The sequence below is a fragment of the Hypanus sabinus genome, chromosome 8, assembly GCF_030144855.1.
Source record: "Hypanus sabinus isolate sHypSab1 chromosome 8, sHypSab1.hap1, whole genome shotgun sequence".
Lineage (NCBI taxonomy): Eukaryota > Metazoa > Chordata > Chondrichthyes > Myliobatiformes > Dasyatidae > Hypanus > Hypanus sabinus.
The window spans coordinates 134,224,459-134,241,067 of record NC_082713.1 but is presented as its reverse complement, the minus strand read 5'-3'; the positions used below and the strand labels follow the sequence as shown (position 1 = coordinate 134,241,067).

The 16,609-nt window shown below is 41.6% G+C and overlaps 1 protein-coding gene across 3 annotated transcripts in view; it reads right to left on the bottom strand.

Annotated features, from left to right (window-relative positions):
• pot1 (protection of telomeres 1 homolog) overlaps positions 1 to 16,609 on the bottom strand; it is a 358,923-nt gene that overhangs the window by 103,261 nt on the left and 239,053 nt on the right. For all 3 annotated transcript variants that reach the window (XM_059977893.1, XM_059977894.1, XM_059977895.1), the window contains one exon: positions 6,753 to 7,043. In XM_059977893.1, coding sequence (XP_059833876.1) covers positions 6,753 to 7,043 — 291 coding nt within the window. The remainder of the gene's footprint in view (positions 1 to 6,752; positions 7,044 to 16,609) is intronic.

The following is a 16,609-nucleotide window of genomic DNA, read 5'->3' as shown; positions in this document are numbered from 1 at the left end:
CTTCTCGCCTGCCTGCTGGCAGTCGCGCACTGCCCTCTGGCGTTGCCCGGCCGGCGCTCAGTTCTCTTCTGCCTACAACCTCAGGTCAGACGTGGCAACCCGCTGAATTTAAGCTTATTACTAAGCGGAGGAAAAGAAACTAACAAGGATTCCCTCAGAAGCTGCGAGTGAAGAGGGAAGAGCCCAGCGCCGAATCCCCGGCTGCCTGGCGGTCACGTGCAATGAGGCGTACAGAAGACCTCCTTTCTCCGACTTCTGCTTCCGCTCACCCAGATGTGCTGCCACCAACATCACCAGTTTTCGAAGAAACCGTTGTGCCAGTTTCAGCACCAGTTCCTGATGCTTCACTCATTTTTCAAGATGAAGATGTTGATGATCCTGACAACCCCACAATTGCAGACGTGTAACTTTGCCTGAAGGTGTATTAAACGTCTCACTTTAGAAGCAGAAATGCTCAATTATTCTGTATAAGTTAATTCCTGTACATTTACCTCTACCCTTTATTTTATCTGCACCTGTACAGTATATTACCTTATTAAAATTTCACTTGATACTCATTTAATATTTCTGTTTCATTATTATCTAATTTGTGCTGATTTACATGATATTTTAAAGGTATGATGAGGCGGTTAGCTATTGCTTAATGTGATCCTTCTGTAATTCGGCATTTTCACTAATTTGGCACTCCTCAGGTCCTAATGGTGCCGGATTATGGAAGGTCGACCTGAACTACCAATTCAAAACATGGTGACACACAGATGTTGCCAGATCAGAGGTTCAACCTGCATTTGTTAAATGCACAAACAGCACTGATGTTCAAAGGAATCACGTGTGTTGTACACAAGTCACTGACAAGCAATGAAACTAGTGATTGAAAGCACATATTATGGACATCCCTGTTCCAACACTTTTTAATTCCGATTCCCATTCCTGTTTTGACGTGTTAGTCTATGGCCTCCTCTTGTGCCATGATGAGGCCACTCTCAGCGTGAAGGAGTTAGTTAGTTAGTTACTGCCTGTTACATGGCTGGCTGCTAACAACCCTGACTGGTCAAAAAAAATTGTTACAAAAAGAGGGTGGAGGAGCAACATCTTATATCCTATCTTGGTCACCTCCAATCTGATGGCATAAACACTGATTGCTCCTTCTGGTAAAAATGTAAGGTAGATGGTTCCCCTGACTGAGGACACAGATGAAAATATGGGGACAGCCATTTGGGACTAAGATGAGAGTTCCTCCTGGTCAACCTTTGGAAGTCTCTACCCCGAAGGGTCAGTCACTGTGCTCATTGAAAAGAAAGACTGAGGCTTCTGAGCATGAGTGGAATCAAGAAAATTAGGAATAGTACTGGAAAATGACACAGAGGATCGGTGGTAATGTTAATGAAAGGTGGACCATATCAAAGTCCTTGATCCTGTACCTATTTCTTATGTCAAAGTACTGAGCTACAATCATGCTGTTGTGAATTCTGCAGACATGAACTCTGCTGCAATACGATTATTCCACAGCTACCATTTAAAAAAGTGGAAGAAAATCTGGATCCAGGATATGAGCAGCATTTGCAATTTAGCATTAGCCAGGTACACAGTCTAAGACTATTACTATCTACAATTTCATTCAATAGACTTTTGTCCACATTCAATACAAACACAAGTTCAAATGTAAGTGCTTTGAGAGATTGCTTATAGCTAGAATTAACTCCTGCCTCAGCAAGGACCTGGATCCACTGAAGTTTGCCGATCGTCACAATAAGTCTACGGTGGATGCGATCTCATTGGCTCTTCACACAGCCCTGGATCACCTGGACAATACAATGCAGATACATAACACAAAGTACACTGCAGATGCTGTGGTCAAAGCAACACATCAAAGCAAATTCTCCAACTTCCGGTAATTCCGTCCTTCTCCCTTCACCCATCCCAGTTTCACTCTGCCTCTTCCTCCAGCTGCCTATCACCTCTCTCATGATTCTGCCTTCTTCTATTACACAGTGCTTTCACCTTACATTCCTTCTTCATCTTTCCTGTCTATCCCCTCCCTGTTACCCCTCCCCCACCCCTTCATCTTTCCTCTGATTGGTTTTTAACCTGACACCCTCCAGCCTTTTTCCCACATTCCCCCCACCTTCTTTATAGGGCACCTGCCCCCTCCCTCTTCAGTCCTGAAGAAGGGTTTCGGCCCAAAACGTTGACTGCTCGTTTCCATGGATGCTGCCCGACCTGCTGAATTCCTCCATCTTGTACGTGTTACATGCAATACCTGTCAGGATGCTGTTCATAGACTACAGCTCAGCATTTAACGTAATCATCCTACAATTCTGATCAAAAAGCTCCAGAACCTGGGCGTCCACACCTCCTTCTACAACTGGACAGCACCCCCCCCCCCCCACACCCCCGCCACTTCCTAACCAGAAGACCACAATCCATGCAGATTAGAAATAACACCTCCAACTCGCTGCCAATCTACATTGGGGTGTGTGCTCAGCCCACTACTCTCCTCTCTTTACACCCAAGACTGTGTATGCACAGCTCAAATGCCATCTATAAATTTGCAGACAATACAACTATTGTTGGCAGAATTTCAGACAGTGATGAAAGGCCATACAGGAGTGAGATATATCAGCTAGTTGAGTGGTGTCATAGCAACAACTTTGCATTCAGTGTCAGTACGACCAAAGAACTGATTGTGAACTTCAGGAGGAGTCAAACGAGGGAATCCACACCAGCCCTCATAGAGGAATCAGAAGTGGAAAGAGTGAGCAGTTTCAAGTTTCTGGGTGTTATTATCTCTGAGGATCTATCCTGGGCCCAATATATCAATGCAGTTACAAAAAGATGCGACAGCAGCTATATTTCATTAGGAGTTTGAGGAGATTTGGTATGTCACCAAAGACACTCATGAATATCTGCAGACGTACCGTGGAGAACATTCTGACTGTCTGGTATGGCGCAGGGTGGAGGGGGAGGGGTGGTTAGTGGGGCCTACTACACAGGATCGAAATAAGCTGCAGAGAGTTGTAAACCTAGTCAATTCCATCAAGGGCACGAATCTCCGTGTATCCAGGACATCTTTAAGCAGCGATGCCTCAACAAGGCAGCATTCATCATTAAGGACCCCCATCACTCAGGTCATGCATTGTTCTCAAGGCTAACATTAGGAAGCAGGCGAACACTCAATGATTCAGGAATAGCTTCTTCCCCTCTGCCATCCAATTTCGGAATGACACGGAACCTATAAACCCCAAATCGCTACTTTTTATTTTTATTTTTAAACAACCTATATTTAATATGTACCTGTATATACGTACTGCAGTTCATGTTTTTTCTATTATTAAGTTGTGCATTGTATTGCTGCTGCAGACACCAAATCTCACAACATATGCCAGTGATATTTAACCTGATTCTGAATTATTGTAACTAAAGTAATCTGACTAATTCATATTGGCAGTGTATTCAAGCCAGTGAAGTATTCACAAACTCCACAGATTGGCAGTTGAAGACATCAATAGGCTCCCAAACATGATTTATAAAGTTTTGCTTATATCTAGTTTCAACACTCTGATGATATTTATGCTGGACTGTTTCAACTATGCTTATTGCACTGAATAGATTAATCAATAGTCGGACATGGTAAAAATATAGACAGTTGTTCATACAGTGTTTCAAAGTTATGCAAGCAGATCTGAAATTTTTTTTTAACCACTATAAGTAAAGTCATGCCTTTGTTCACTTTTATTCACTGCTTTTGGTTTTCAATGTGTTATGTAACTGTATCTATGGTGCTCCTTTCTTCCCCATGAATGATTTTCAAAACAATGGACAGAAGCAATCCAACCCTGGACATACCACTTGATTGAACACCCTAAACATTCACGTCCCTTCTGCCACTGGACCTGACCACCATGTGCACCATCAGAAGATGCATTGTCTAGACTTCTTCCACAGCATCCCTAAGGATGTACCACCTAACTGGATAAGGGCACAAATATCCTGACAATATCCGTTGTCCTTCCTTTAATTTCGTTAGAACTCACCACTTAACTGGATGTATGCCAGCGATATTCAAGCTGATTCAAGTTCATTACTGCTTGCTCTTAGGTAGCTGGGGGTCGGGAAACTGATGTTGCTCCCACATTCAGAAACAAATTCTCCTTAAGAACTTTAAGCATCATTCACAGGCCCTTTCTCTTGTCCACATTAACTTTTATCTGCCCAATGACATACTTTGTCCAAATCATTCTATAACTTCAGGGCTGCCTCCTTCAATTCTACCCACCATCTTAGTTGGGTATTGCCTCAGTTTCATTGGTGTCCCATCAACAACACTGGCCCTCAAAGTATTTATTTTGTCCAGTCACCAGCTCTACCTCAAATCCTCACAATTTTAAGCTTAACTTTAAGTCTTCCACCCAAAAGCACTTCTCAAACATACTTGTGGTCACATTCTTCACTGTTGCTGGAGAGTATGTAGTTGCAACCTCCTTTCTGAACCACCGTTCTCCATGACTTTGTGCCCATCCTCCAATTCACAGACTTTAGTTTCGAATATATTCTCATTCTGTCCTTTCTGATGAAGTATTGGGAAAAAACCCTTACATCTTGCACTTTCTGATGCTATTCCTTGGGATTTTTGCACCCATTCCAGAACCTTTCCTAAACATATTTCAGCTCGTTCTCAAAACTTAGTGAGCCCACAACATTCCACCCCCAGGATTTGTAGAACTCATATTTTCCTAAAGATCTCTCTCAATTTGCCTTATGATTCATTAAACATCATGCCCAAGTTGTCTACTTATCCTTTAGTTTCTTGGCTAAGGAGGTTGGAACAAAGACTGCATTGAGATAGCAGGGCAAGGAGTCCTCAGGAATTTGAAGCAACGCCTGGTTCTATTGAGTTTCTTACCTTTTTAAGCTACAGCCAAACAGAATTCTCTTCATTACCAATATTATTGAAAAGAAGCTGACTGCTATTAGCTAAGTGCAGGGCAAAAGGACATCTGCTACACTCTTCCTGTAGCAAGGCACAGACTAGCACAGAGTGCACTGACATGTAGCTTTGGTTCTATTCACTGTTGCACAATTGTTCAACGTATAGAACTTGGTACAGAATACACTGAGCATTGCCTTCTAATGAATTTGTATCAATGCAACTGCATCTAGGACTCACACACACACACAAGTAGAGAGCGATATAGTACAAATCCATACATACTCAATCTATTCATCTGAATACCCAGTGCATATCTTCAGTCTGTTTACAAGCATCAGCATTTAGTCCAAGGTACTGCAAACGCCAAGGTTGTATTTTTCTTAAACCAGGATATGTTTTTTCACATCTTCTCTTTTGACAGCAGATTCTAAATTTGAGCTTTAACATAAATAGCCAATGCATTGGCCAACTGCATTATGTACTAGGAACCTGCTTGACTGTAAATGAACAATGCAGGAAATACTTGCTGAGTACATTATTTTGCCCCTTTCCCTTCAGCAACCTGGCAATGCTCTTGTTTATTTGTGAAATATTTTGGAAAAAGTATGGAAACAATTGGTGTATTGATGTCGTGCTAAAGACCAAACCTGTTTAGAAATCTGGATTTGTTGAACAGCAGCATTTGAACCATCCTGCTATTACTCGCAGCTTTAACCATCATACACCGACTAAACCAGGGTTTCCCAAACTTTTTTATGCCATGGACCAATACCATTAAGCATGGGGTCCATGGACCCCAGGTTGGGGACCCCTGGATGAAGCAATGTTTTAATATAAAGAAGTAATATTTTAAGCTTCCACCACAAATGTCCAGTGGTTTGGCTCTGACAGAGTAGGGAGCTCCAAGAAGTTTGAATGAGAAGTTGCACAGTACTGCATTGGTAATGATTTTGCTGGGATTAAAAAGGAGGCAGCAGTTGGGCAAGATACTTGGGGTGCATGGGTAGATGTGTCTAAATGTTCAGGAGCATAAAGCTTGGAGCTGACATTTTCCAGTAATGAATTGGTGTGACAAGTAGTACTTTGGCACACTTCTGGGCCTGAACGGAACGTCTGACGAGCTTCCAATGCAGTAGACTTCCATCAGCCAAGCTGCAGCCACCAAAATAACGGGTTACATCATCAGGAAAAGAAAGCAGCCACTGAGACAATATCATCGTACAAATTTGGAGCACGATTTGGTCACTTGTCTTCTCCAGCCTGCTCAGCGGCTGATTTGATTGGATTGCCAGCTGCACATTTCCATTTATCCCCAGTTCTCACCTATTTTGAACTCCAGCACATTCAGTGAGAGATTCAATGAGACAAAAAGGAGAGGGAAAGAAGAGAGGACAGAGAGTGGAGGAGAGAAAGAGAGGGGAGAAGTGAGGAGGAGAGAGGGAAAGAGAAAGAGGAGAGAAAGAGAGAGAGAAAAAGGGAGAAGGGAAGAAAGGGAGAAAGGGGATGGATGAAGGGGTAGAGAGGGGGGGAGGGGAGAGGTAGAGGTAGAAGTGGGTGGGAGGGGGAAGGGGTAAAGGAGGGAAGGAGGGACAAAAGACAGAGACAATAGCAGCAGTTCACATTGCTTTCCGATTGGGCACCAGCCACGAGCATCCATGACAACTGTAAATGTTCCAGCAGTTAATTCAATACGATAGTGCGAATATATTAATGGACAAACTTTGACCCTTTAACTTTTGATTCTGGTGAAGACAAGGGATCTGATTAAGCCTCATCCTGCCTTCCAATGACACAGAGAAGGGATTTATACTTCTCGCCTTACCTTCAGCATAACAGCAGATCGATCCACTACAGCTTTTGCAACAAGTTGACAGGTCAAGTCAAAATATTCAGCAGGCTTGACTTCTGAGAGTTTGATCGCTGTTTTGAGGAGGGAAATGTTTGCATTTGCCCATCTGCGCAGTTCCTCCACCTTTTGCTGGTCTGTAGATGTGAAATTGTATGTCTTGCTGGATGTCCATGGATTAATGGATGCTCCTACAGTTCCATCAAATGTCAAGGCTGAGAAACCAGGGGTACTGATGGCCTGAAGTTCATGGTTGAATTCTTGAATCTATACAGAGATAATATGATGCATATTTAGTACCAAACAGTTTATAACTTTATCAATTTAAGGTCATTAGATTGTGCTGGTTGTTAATGCAAACAACACATTTCACTGTACATTTCAATATACACACATGTGATAAATAAATCAATCTGAATTTAGTATTTATAGACACCTCTGATGCCCCATTAACCCTTGTTGCAGAATTATTTGTTGTTTGGATGACATGTAAAACAGATTAATGGCATGGGTGGTGGATCAAGAAACCCTAATCTTTTTTTAATGAGAAACAAGGTGGATTACAGATAATTGCACAAAATTAGTAGTCAACAACAAAGTCTTAAGCTAAAAGCTGGTGATTAGAATTCTATGGACATAGGTATTCATTAGAAACTTACTCATTTAAACCTTCCTTCCCAAGCAGTAGTTCCTGCAAGAAGCATTACTCCTTTTCTTACAAACACAACAAATGATCTTGCTAGCCAAAAAGCTCAAATATCCTGAGATAGTAAAAGGTGCAAATTTCTCATCCTTGTTTCTATTCCATCCCACTTAATTCCATCCTCACAACATCTATACGCCTTCAATCCAGAACCTGTTGCATTACTTTACCACCCACGTAATTGGGGAAGTTGCAGTATTACTTCTCAATCCAGGTATGATCTGTCATTTAAGGTCAGTAGTGCACGAATCTTCTTAATTCTTCCCAAACACTGTGAAATGTGAGGACCAAATTCTAGGCAAAACTAGGGACAGGTATTTTGGGAGGAGACAGGTGGATGACAGGTGTGGCTGACAAAGTATGAGGTTTGGTTATTCTATGGTTAATAGACCTACTGCAGCAAAGGACAAAGAATGAATGTGAACCAAATCATTCTAGGCTAAGACAATAACCTGAAGCACTGGACTCTGGGAATATCCTCCATTAAGATAGATAATGCAAGATTCCCCACTATCAATGTTGTGAAAGATATACATGTAGAAGATGATTTTATATTCTTCTGCAGGACAAAGCTGCAGCATGCAATTCTTCTGTCATTAATGAACTCACTGGCTGGGTGTTAGTTTTTCATTTATATTGTTACATATGACATTCTACCCAGCTAAAGATCAGAGCCACTCTGTAGACTTCTGCCAAACTTTCAAACTCTGTGGTTTAGGAATGTTAGGGAAAGACAGCAATTCAGAAGGGGCATGATGCTTTTCAGACATTACTTACATCCTGCTTGTTTGCTTTTAATGGTTGAAATTTTAGGAAATTAATCTGCTCCCAGAAAACTTATGTATCTCAGATTAACCAACAAAAAAACTTAAGCTATTGTATTGGCCAAGTTGTATCAGCCCATGCCCTTCCCTTGGACAAAATCAGTGGCATGGAGAGGAGAGAATCGTTGCATGGGCAACTGCCGGTCTCCCATACAACCCTGCCCAGGCTTGCGCCCTGGAAACTCCAGGCGCAGATCCATGGTCTCTCGAGACTAACAGATGCCACCATTTTAATTAATGCATTATTTGTAATCTTTGATAAAACAATGCAGGACAAATTCTTAAAAAGTGTGAGTGTATTTTTAATTCATAAAAACAAAATCTAAAAGCTTTTACATTTCCAGATCTGAAAAAAAAGTTTGATGCACTGAGTGGGAATGTTGAGTGTCCAATAATCTGCATCATGGTCCCCTTACGCTGGACCACTCAAAACAACTTTTCATTAACAGGTAACAGAGCCGTAGGAGGAGCCTCTGGAGGAGGCCCATGAGAGGAATCTTGCCAGATACGAGGAACTGGTCAGCAACTGTCAGAGGCAGGGATGGAAGGCAAAGCTCATGGCCGTTGAAGTGGGCTGCTAGGGCTTTTCTGAATAGCCTTTTTACAGAGCCTTCAGCACATTGGGCATCGCTGGTACAAGGAGGCAGAGAGCCATCGGCAACATCGCCGTGGCAGCAGAGAAAGCCTGAAGGAAGCTCTGGATGAAGAGAGCAAATCCATGGGGACCTGCAGCACCTGCTATCTGAACACAAGTCGTGCCTTGATCAAACACAGCTGGGTGAGCGTGTCTGATGTTGAAAGACCCAAAACACCCAATGACCCCAGATTACATCACTGATGATGTGTTCAGAGCATCATGAGATGTAGTTATCAAAAAACTACATCTTTGGAACTTCCATTTTGCCTTAAATTTATTAAATCAATCAATTAATTGGCATTCGAAGCCTAGTTGGGACAAAACTGGTGAATAATCAATACTTTGTAAAGGGAAGAAGGGGTCTTGGCTTATAGGATAGTTTGTTGCAGATTATTCAATATCAGCTCTAACAAGGAATTTTACAAAGGTGATATAAATGAGGGAAAGAAAATCTCTCTGCCCTTCCGTTCCCAACAATTAAGTAGCCCTTTCTGAAACTAAAGTGGCACCTTGGGAACAGTAACCAAATCAGGAGAATGCTTAACCAAGGAATCTCACCATGATTTAAGGAAAGCCACATGTAACCAAAATGCATTGATATGAAGTTCAAGCAGATGGTGCGTGAATTATTTTTTCCTATTTCTACTTCCTGTAGGTTGTTGAACCTTTTTTTACACTCCTAAGTTTTAGAATGAGCTATCGTTTCACATAATGAATTCCTGAACACGAAGGCAGGAAGTCAATGTAGTCCACTTCATGCTAAGCCTGATTCTTCATTATTGCAGAAGATTTAGTGTGAAGTGTTCATTAACTGAAAGATCACTAATTATTACACATTTCTAATGAAATCAAAATCAATATTTCACCACAACTTCAGGAAACGTTTCAACAGAAGCATTCCAATCTTCTTTCATGCCACACTTACACCTGAGTAACCTGCTCCACATTGATAACTCGCTAAAAACAATACCACCTACATTTTATTTCCAAAGCCCAAAAAGTAAAACTGATTTAAGTACATGGAGGTGTACATTCCTGTAGTTTAGGGGCAAATCATTATCTGCCGAGAGATGCAAAGCATTCTTCCACATCTCACAGAGTATTTGTAACAGGGGACAATTTGTTGAATAAATGTGTCCTATTCTAAGTAAGATTGTAGTGAATAAAACAGTGCGTTATATATTTTTCCTTTATATATGTGCTGTTCATTCACAAGATAACTTCAATGACAACTTATGTGTGAACCCAAAGCCCTTCGTGTTAAAACTGTTTGATAAAAAACCTGTTTGCAAATTCAATGCTTACAATATAATCATCACAGGAAAGGGAAACCTTGAGTATTTTTCCTTAATTAATGGTTCTTCACAAAATAATGAGATGAACAATTCCTTGTTACTTCATCAGTGGTTCAGTGCTGAGAGAAGAAACCAGATCAGCTATCAACAGGTGGAATTTTATCCATGCATTTAACATCTATTTCCATCATTCATGTAGAAAGCTAGCAGATGTCCTAAAAACTTCAACTTTTCCTTCCAAACACAACTCTGCAGTGTATCACAAAGTTACAAAGCAGAACATCAATTACCACATAAAAAGTTCAATCAACTCGTTGAGTATCAAGATAGTCTATGAAATAGCGCAGAAGGAATGCTTCGCTCCATATACTGAGTTGTTTTTATTTCCTGAAGATCTTGATAATAGACTTCCAAGGAATGTGAAGATTTTATGCATGCAAGAGGAATCATAGAATTAAGCCTAGAATGTTGATCCAATTTGGAAACACATTTGAAACTCAAAGCAGATTTCAACAAGGAGAATCTGACAGAAGTGGCAAGATGGCAGTACACAGCTTTATCAAAAGTGGCTGTCAGAAATGAATCATGCTTGTTACACTATATAATCAACTAATACATTCTGCTCCCCTTTGCAAGAAATAAGTTATTGCATTCTGCTTCAGATTCTATCACTCTTGTCATATTCCTCTGCACATCTATCTGACCTAAGTATGTTGGGCAGATGTCAGAAGCAAAAGATTCTGATCTGACCTTTAAGTTAAGCCAAGAGAGTCTGCTCCCTCTGACAAATCAGAAAGGTCTTATGGCACAAGGGAACTCTCCAGCCAATATTTAACACTCTGCTGACATACTAAAGCAGGTCATTATAGCTTTGTTGTTTTAGGACTGTATGCAGATTGACTGTCTCACTAAATTTCCTCTTTACAACAGTAACAGTGCTTTAATGGTGCTTATTGATGCTGATATGCCTTGGGGGAGTCATGATGGGTGCAGCCAAAGTACCACTCCTTCCTATCAGTAAAAGCAAAATAAGTGAGGCTTGACAAGACGACACAAGAGGGCAAGAGGAAGACTGCAATTGTAAAACAGCAAGGCAAGCCAACTGCCTGCATTACACAAAGGTCTGCACAGAGAAAGCCCCTAACATGCTTGCCAGTTAATGTGCAACGGGAGGTTAACATAACCTGCATGAACCAAAAGGGGCAATAACTATCCAAAACTTTCATTTGCATCATTCTACTCTGCATTTAATCTGGAAGCAATTTATTCACCACAACAAATTGTAGATTTCAGCAATAATTAAAACCCACCAGACTTTATACAAATCCATTTCTAATGTTCAGGATTTTTGAAGCTTAAAATATTTTAATGCCTTCTTAGTCTTATTTGCATACTTCAATGATTTCATTACTTAAAATACCCAAAGCTCTGCCAAATGAGAATCAGTGATATGCTAAAAGAGCACTGTTGTTTCTCCCATGCGACCTGCAAACTCCTGCCTATTCAGGCAGTACAATATGCGTGGAAGAATTTGTATCCTAAGGTAATTGCAGTACCCAAATGTTCTTTATTCCTGAATGTACATTACTCCATCCAAAAAAGTCACCCTTTTAAACAAAAACAAGCAAGGCTCTATCATTTGAATAAAGATTTTTCCCAATGGGATCACTCATAATAAACACAGAGCAAAATACCAAATAATGTAAAAGAGCTCATCACATTACAGTTTTGACTTTAAGATCATGCTTTATACTCAAAATAAGGCCAAGTATCTAGGCTAGGTAGCAAACAATTTTGTAGCCAAACACTGGACATTTTATAATGGTTTACAGTTCTGACTAAGCAAACAATTTGAGACCCGATGTACATCAGGAAAACACCTTGCCGAGCACCTACGTTCCATTGCCAGAAAAAGCAGGATCTCCTAGTGGCCACCCATTTCAATTCAGCTTCCCATTCTGACATGTCAGTCAATGGTTTCCTCTATTGTCAAGATGAGGTCACATTCAGGTTGGAAGAGCAACACATTATATTCCGTCTAGGTAGTCTCCAACCTGATGCCATGAACACTGATTTCTCGAACTTCTCATAATTACCTACCACTTCTCGTTCACTGTTCTCCGTTCCCATTTCCCTCCCTCACCTTGTCTCCTTGCCTGCACATCACCTCCCTCTGGTGCTCTTCCCCCTTCCCTTTCTTGCATAGCCTATGTCTTCTCTTATGATAACATTACAGCGGCACTGGCAACAAACAGAGAAATATCTGAGGCTTATAAGAACAGAACAGCAGTTATCGAGGGTGACTTTAACTTGCATGTAGATTGAGGAGGACTTCATAGAATGCATCCATGATGGCTTTCTTGAACATCATGTTACTGAATCTAAAAGGGAATGTGCTATCTTCGATCTGATCCTGTGAAATAAGACAGGTCAAATTAGTGATCTTGCAGTTAGGGGTCCTTTTGGAAAGAGTGATCACAGTATGACTGAATTTCTCATACAGGTGGAGGATGGAATAGTTCAATCTAAAACCAGTGTATTATGCCTAAACAATGGCAACTACAATGAGATGAGGAGGATTTGGCTAGTGTAGACTGGGAACACAGGCTATATGATGGGATAGTTGAGGAACAGAGATTTTTCACAGTGCTCAACAGAAGTATATTCCAGTTAAAAGTAAGGACAGTAAGGGTGGGGAGAGCCAGGCTTGGATAACTAAGGAAATAAAAGAAGGCATCAAACTAAAAGCTCGTGTACAAAGTCGCCAAGTGTAGTGGGAAACAGGAAGACTGGGAAAACTTTAAAAAGCAACAAAGTACCACTAAGTGAACAATAAAGAAAGGGAAGATAGATTATGAAAATTGACTAGCACAAAGTATAAAAATGGATAGTAAAAGGTTTTATAATTATATAAAGCAGAAAAGGGTGGCTAAAGTGAACGTAGGTTCCTTGGAGGATGAGAAAGGGTAATAGATATTGGGTAATTAGATTAGATTCAACTTTATTATCATTGTGCTGAGTACAAATACAAAGCCAAATGAAATGCAGTTAGCATCTAACCAGAAATGCAGAGAATAGTATTATTCACAAAATAACTGTGAATAAAAAGTAAGGGCTATAGCACACAAATATAAAATTATTGAGACAGTACAATATGGGTGCAATACTGCTTAGCGCTGTGATGTGAGGTTCAGCAGGGTCACAGCCTCAGGGAAGAAGCTCTTCCTGAGCCTGCTGGTGCTGGAGCGGAGGCTCCTGTAGAACCTACTGGATGGGAGGAGAGTAAAAAGTCCATGGCTAGGGTGAGATGCATCCTTGATAATACTTTTCACCCTGCCCAGGCAGTGTTTATGGTAAATATTCCCAATGGTGGGCAATTGGGTGCCGATAATCCACTGGACAGTTTTCACCACCCGCTGGAGTGCTTTGTGGTCCAATATGGGACAATTGCCATACCACATAGAGACACTGTTGGTGAGTATTCTCTCAATGGTACAGAGATAAAAGTCCGTCAGTATCCTGGGACAGAGGTGAGCATTCTTGATGCTCTGCAGGAAATAAAGGCACAGTTGTGCCTTTTTGATCAGGACGGAAGGGTTCAGGGACCAGGAGAGATCCTCGGAAATGTAGACACCAAGGAATTTGAAGCTTGATACACGCTCCACTACAGCTCCACTGAAGTAGATAGGGACATGAGTGTGACTCCTAGCATGCCTGATGTCCACAATAATCTCCTTGGTCTTCTGGGTGTTAAGGGCCAGGTTGTTGTCGGCACACCAAGCAGCCAGGTGCTGGACCTCGTACCTGCAGAGGCTTTGAAAGACTACTTTGTGTTGGTCTTCATGATGGAGAGCACAAGTAACATGCAAAAGAGAAATGTTATGGATGCAATGGGAGGTGAGGACATCGACACAATAGCTATCACTGAAGAGGCAGTGCTGAGCAAACATGTGGACATGAAGATAGATAAGTCCCCTGGTCCTGATGGAATGCATCCCAGGGTACTGAAATAAATAGCAGAATTTATAGTAGAGGCTTTGTTGATCATTTACCAAAATTCTCTGAACTCTGGGCAGGTCCCGGTGGATTGTTAAATGGCTACTGTCATGCCATTGTTTAAAAAAGGATGCAGGCAAAAGGCAGTTAACTCTAACCCAGTTAGTTTAACATCTGTAGTTGGGAAAATGCTTGAAGCTATCATTAAAGAAGAAATAGTGAGGCGTCTGGAAAGAAATGGATCCATTAGGCAGATGCAGCATGGATTCAGCAAAGGCAAGTCCTGTTTGACAAACTTACTGGGGTTCTTTGAGGATATAATGAGTGCAGTGGATAGAGGGGAACAGATGGACATTATTTACTTGGATTTCCAGGTGTTTGATAAGGTGTCACATAAAAGACTTATTCATAAGACAAGGACGCATAGAGTTGGGGTGATGTATTCACATGGATAGAGGATCGGTTAACTAATAGAAAGCAAAGAGTTGGAATACATGGGTGTTACTCTGGTTGTTAATCAGTGGTGAATGGTGTGCCGCAGTGGTTGGTGCTGGGCCCATACTGTTCACGATATACATTAACGATCTGGAAGAGGGGACCGACTGTAGTTTATCAAAGTTTGCTGATAGAAACATAGAAAATAGGTGCAGGAGTAGGCCATTTGGCCCCTCGAGCCTGCACCGCCATTCAGTATGATCATGGCTGACCATCCAACTCAGAACCCTGTACCTGCTTTCTCTCCAAATACCCCCTGATCCCTTTAGCCACAACAGCCATTTCTAAATCCCTCTTAAATATAGCCAATGAACCGGCCTCAACTGTTTCCTGTGGCAGAGAATTCCACAGATTCACCACTCTCTGTGTGAAGAAATTTCTCTTCATCTCGGTCCTAAAAGGCTTCCCCTTTATCCTTAAACTGTGACCCCTCATTCCGGACTTCCCCAACATCGGGAAAAATCTTCCTGCATCTAGCTTGTCCAATCCCTTTAGAATTTTATACATTTCAATAAGATCCCCCCTCAATCTTCTAAATTCCAATGAGTATAAGCCCAGTCGATCCAGTCTTTCTTCACATGAAAGTCCTGCCATCCCAGGAATCAATCTGGTGAACCTTGTCTGTACTCCCTCTATGGCAAGAATGTCTTTCCTCAGATTAGGGGACCAAAACTGCACACAATACTCCAGGTGTGGTCTCACCAAGGCCTTGTACAACTGCAGTAGAACCTCCCTGCTCCTGTACTCAAATCCTCTTGCTATAAATGCCAACATACCATTTGCCTTTTTCACCGCCTGCTGTTCCTGCATGGCCACTTTCAATGACTGGTGGACAATGACACCCAGGTCTCGTTGCACCTCCCCTTTTCCTAATCGGCCACCATTCAGATAATAATCTGTTTTCCTGTTCTTGCCACCAAAGTGGATAACCTCACACTTATCCACATTAAATTGCATCTGCCATGAATTTGCCCACTCACCTAACATATTCAAGTCACCCTGCATCCTCTTAGCATCCTCCTCACAGCTAACACCACCGCCCAAGCTTCTTGCCATCCGCAAACGTGGAGATGCTGCCTTTAATTGGAGATGCTGCCTAAATCATTAATATATATTGTAAACAACTGGGGTCCCAGCACTGAGCCTTGTAGTACCCCACTAGTCACTGCCTGCCATTCTGAAAAGGTCTCGTTTACTCCCACTCTTTGCTTCCTGTCTGCCAACCAATTCTCTATCCACATCAATACCATACCCCCAATACCATGTGCTTTAAGTTTGCACACTAATCTCCTGTGTGGGACCTTGTCAAAAGCCTTTTGAAAATCCAAATATACCACATCCACTGGTTCTCCCCTATCCACTCTACTAGTTACATCCTCAAAGAATTCTATAAGATTCATCAGACATGATTTTCCTTTCACAAATCCATGCTGACTTTGTCCAATGATTTCACCGCTTTCCAAATGTGCTGTTATCACATCTTTGATAACTGACTCTAGCATTTTCCCCACCACCGATGTCAGGCTAACCAGTCTATAATTCCCCAGTTTCTCTCTCCCTCCTTTTTTAAAAAGGGGGGTTACATTAGCCACCCTCCAATCCTTAGGAACTAATCCAGAATCTAAACAGTTTTGAAAAATTATCACTAATGCATCCACCATCTCTTGGGCTACCTCCTTAAGCACTCTGGGATGCAGACCATCTGGCCCTGGGGATTTATTTGCCTTTAATCCCTTCAATGATGATATTTTGATGATACAAAACTGAGTGGAAAAGCAAATTGTGTAGAAGATACGCAGAGATGAAGATAGGTTCAGTGAGTGGGCAAGGGAGTACAATGTTGGCAAATGCGAGGTCATCCACTTTGGAAGGAGAAGTATGAG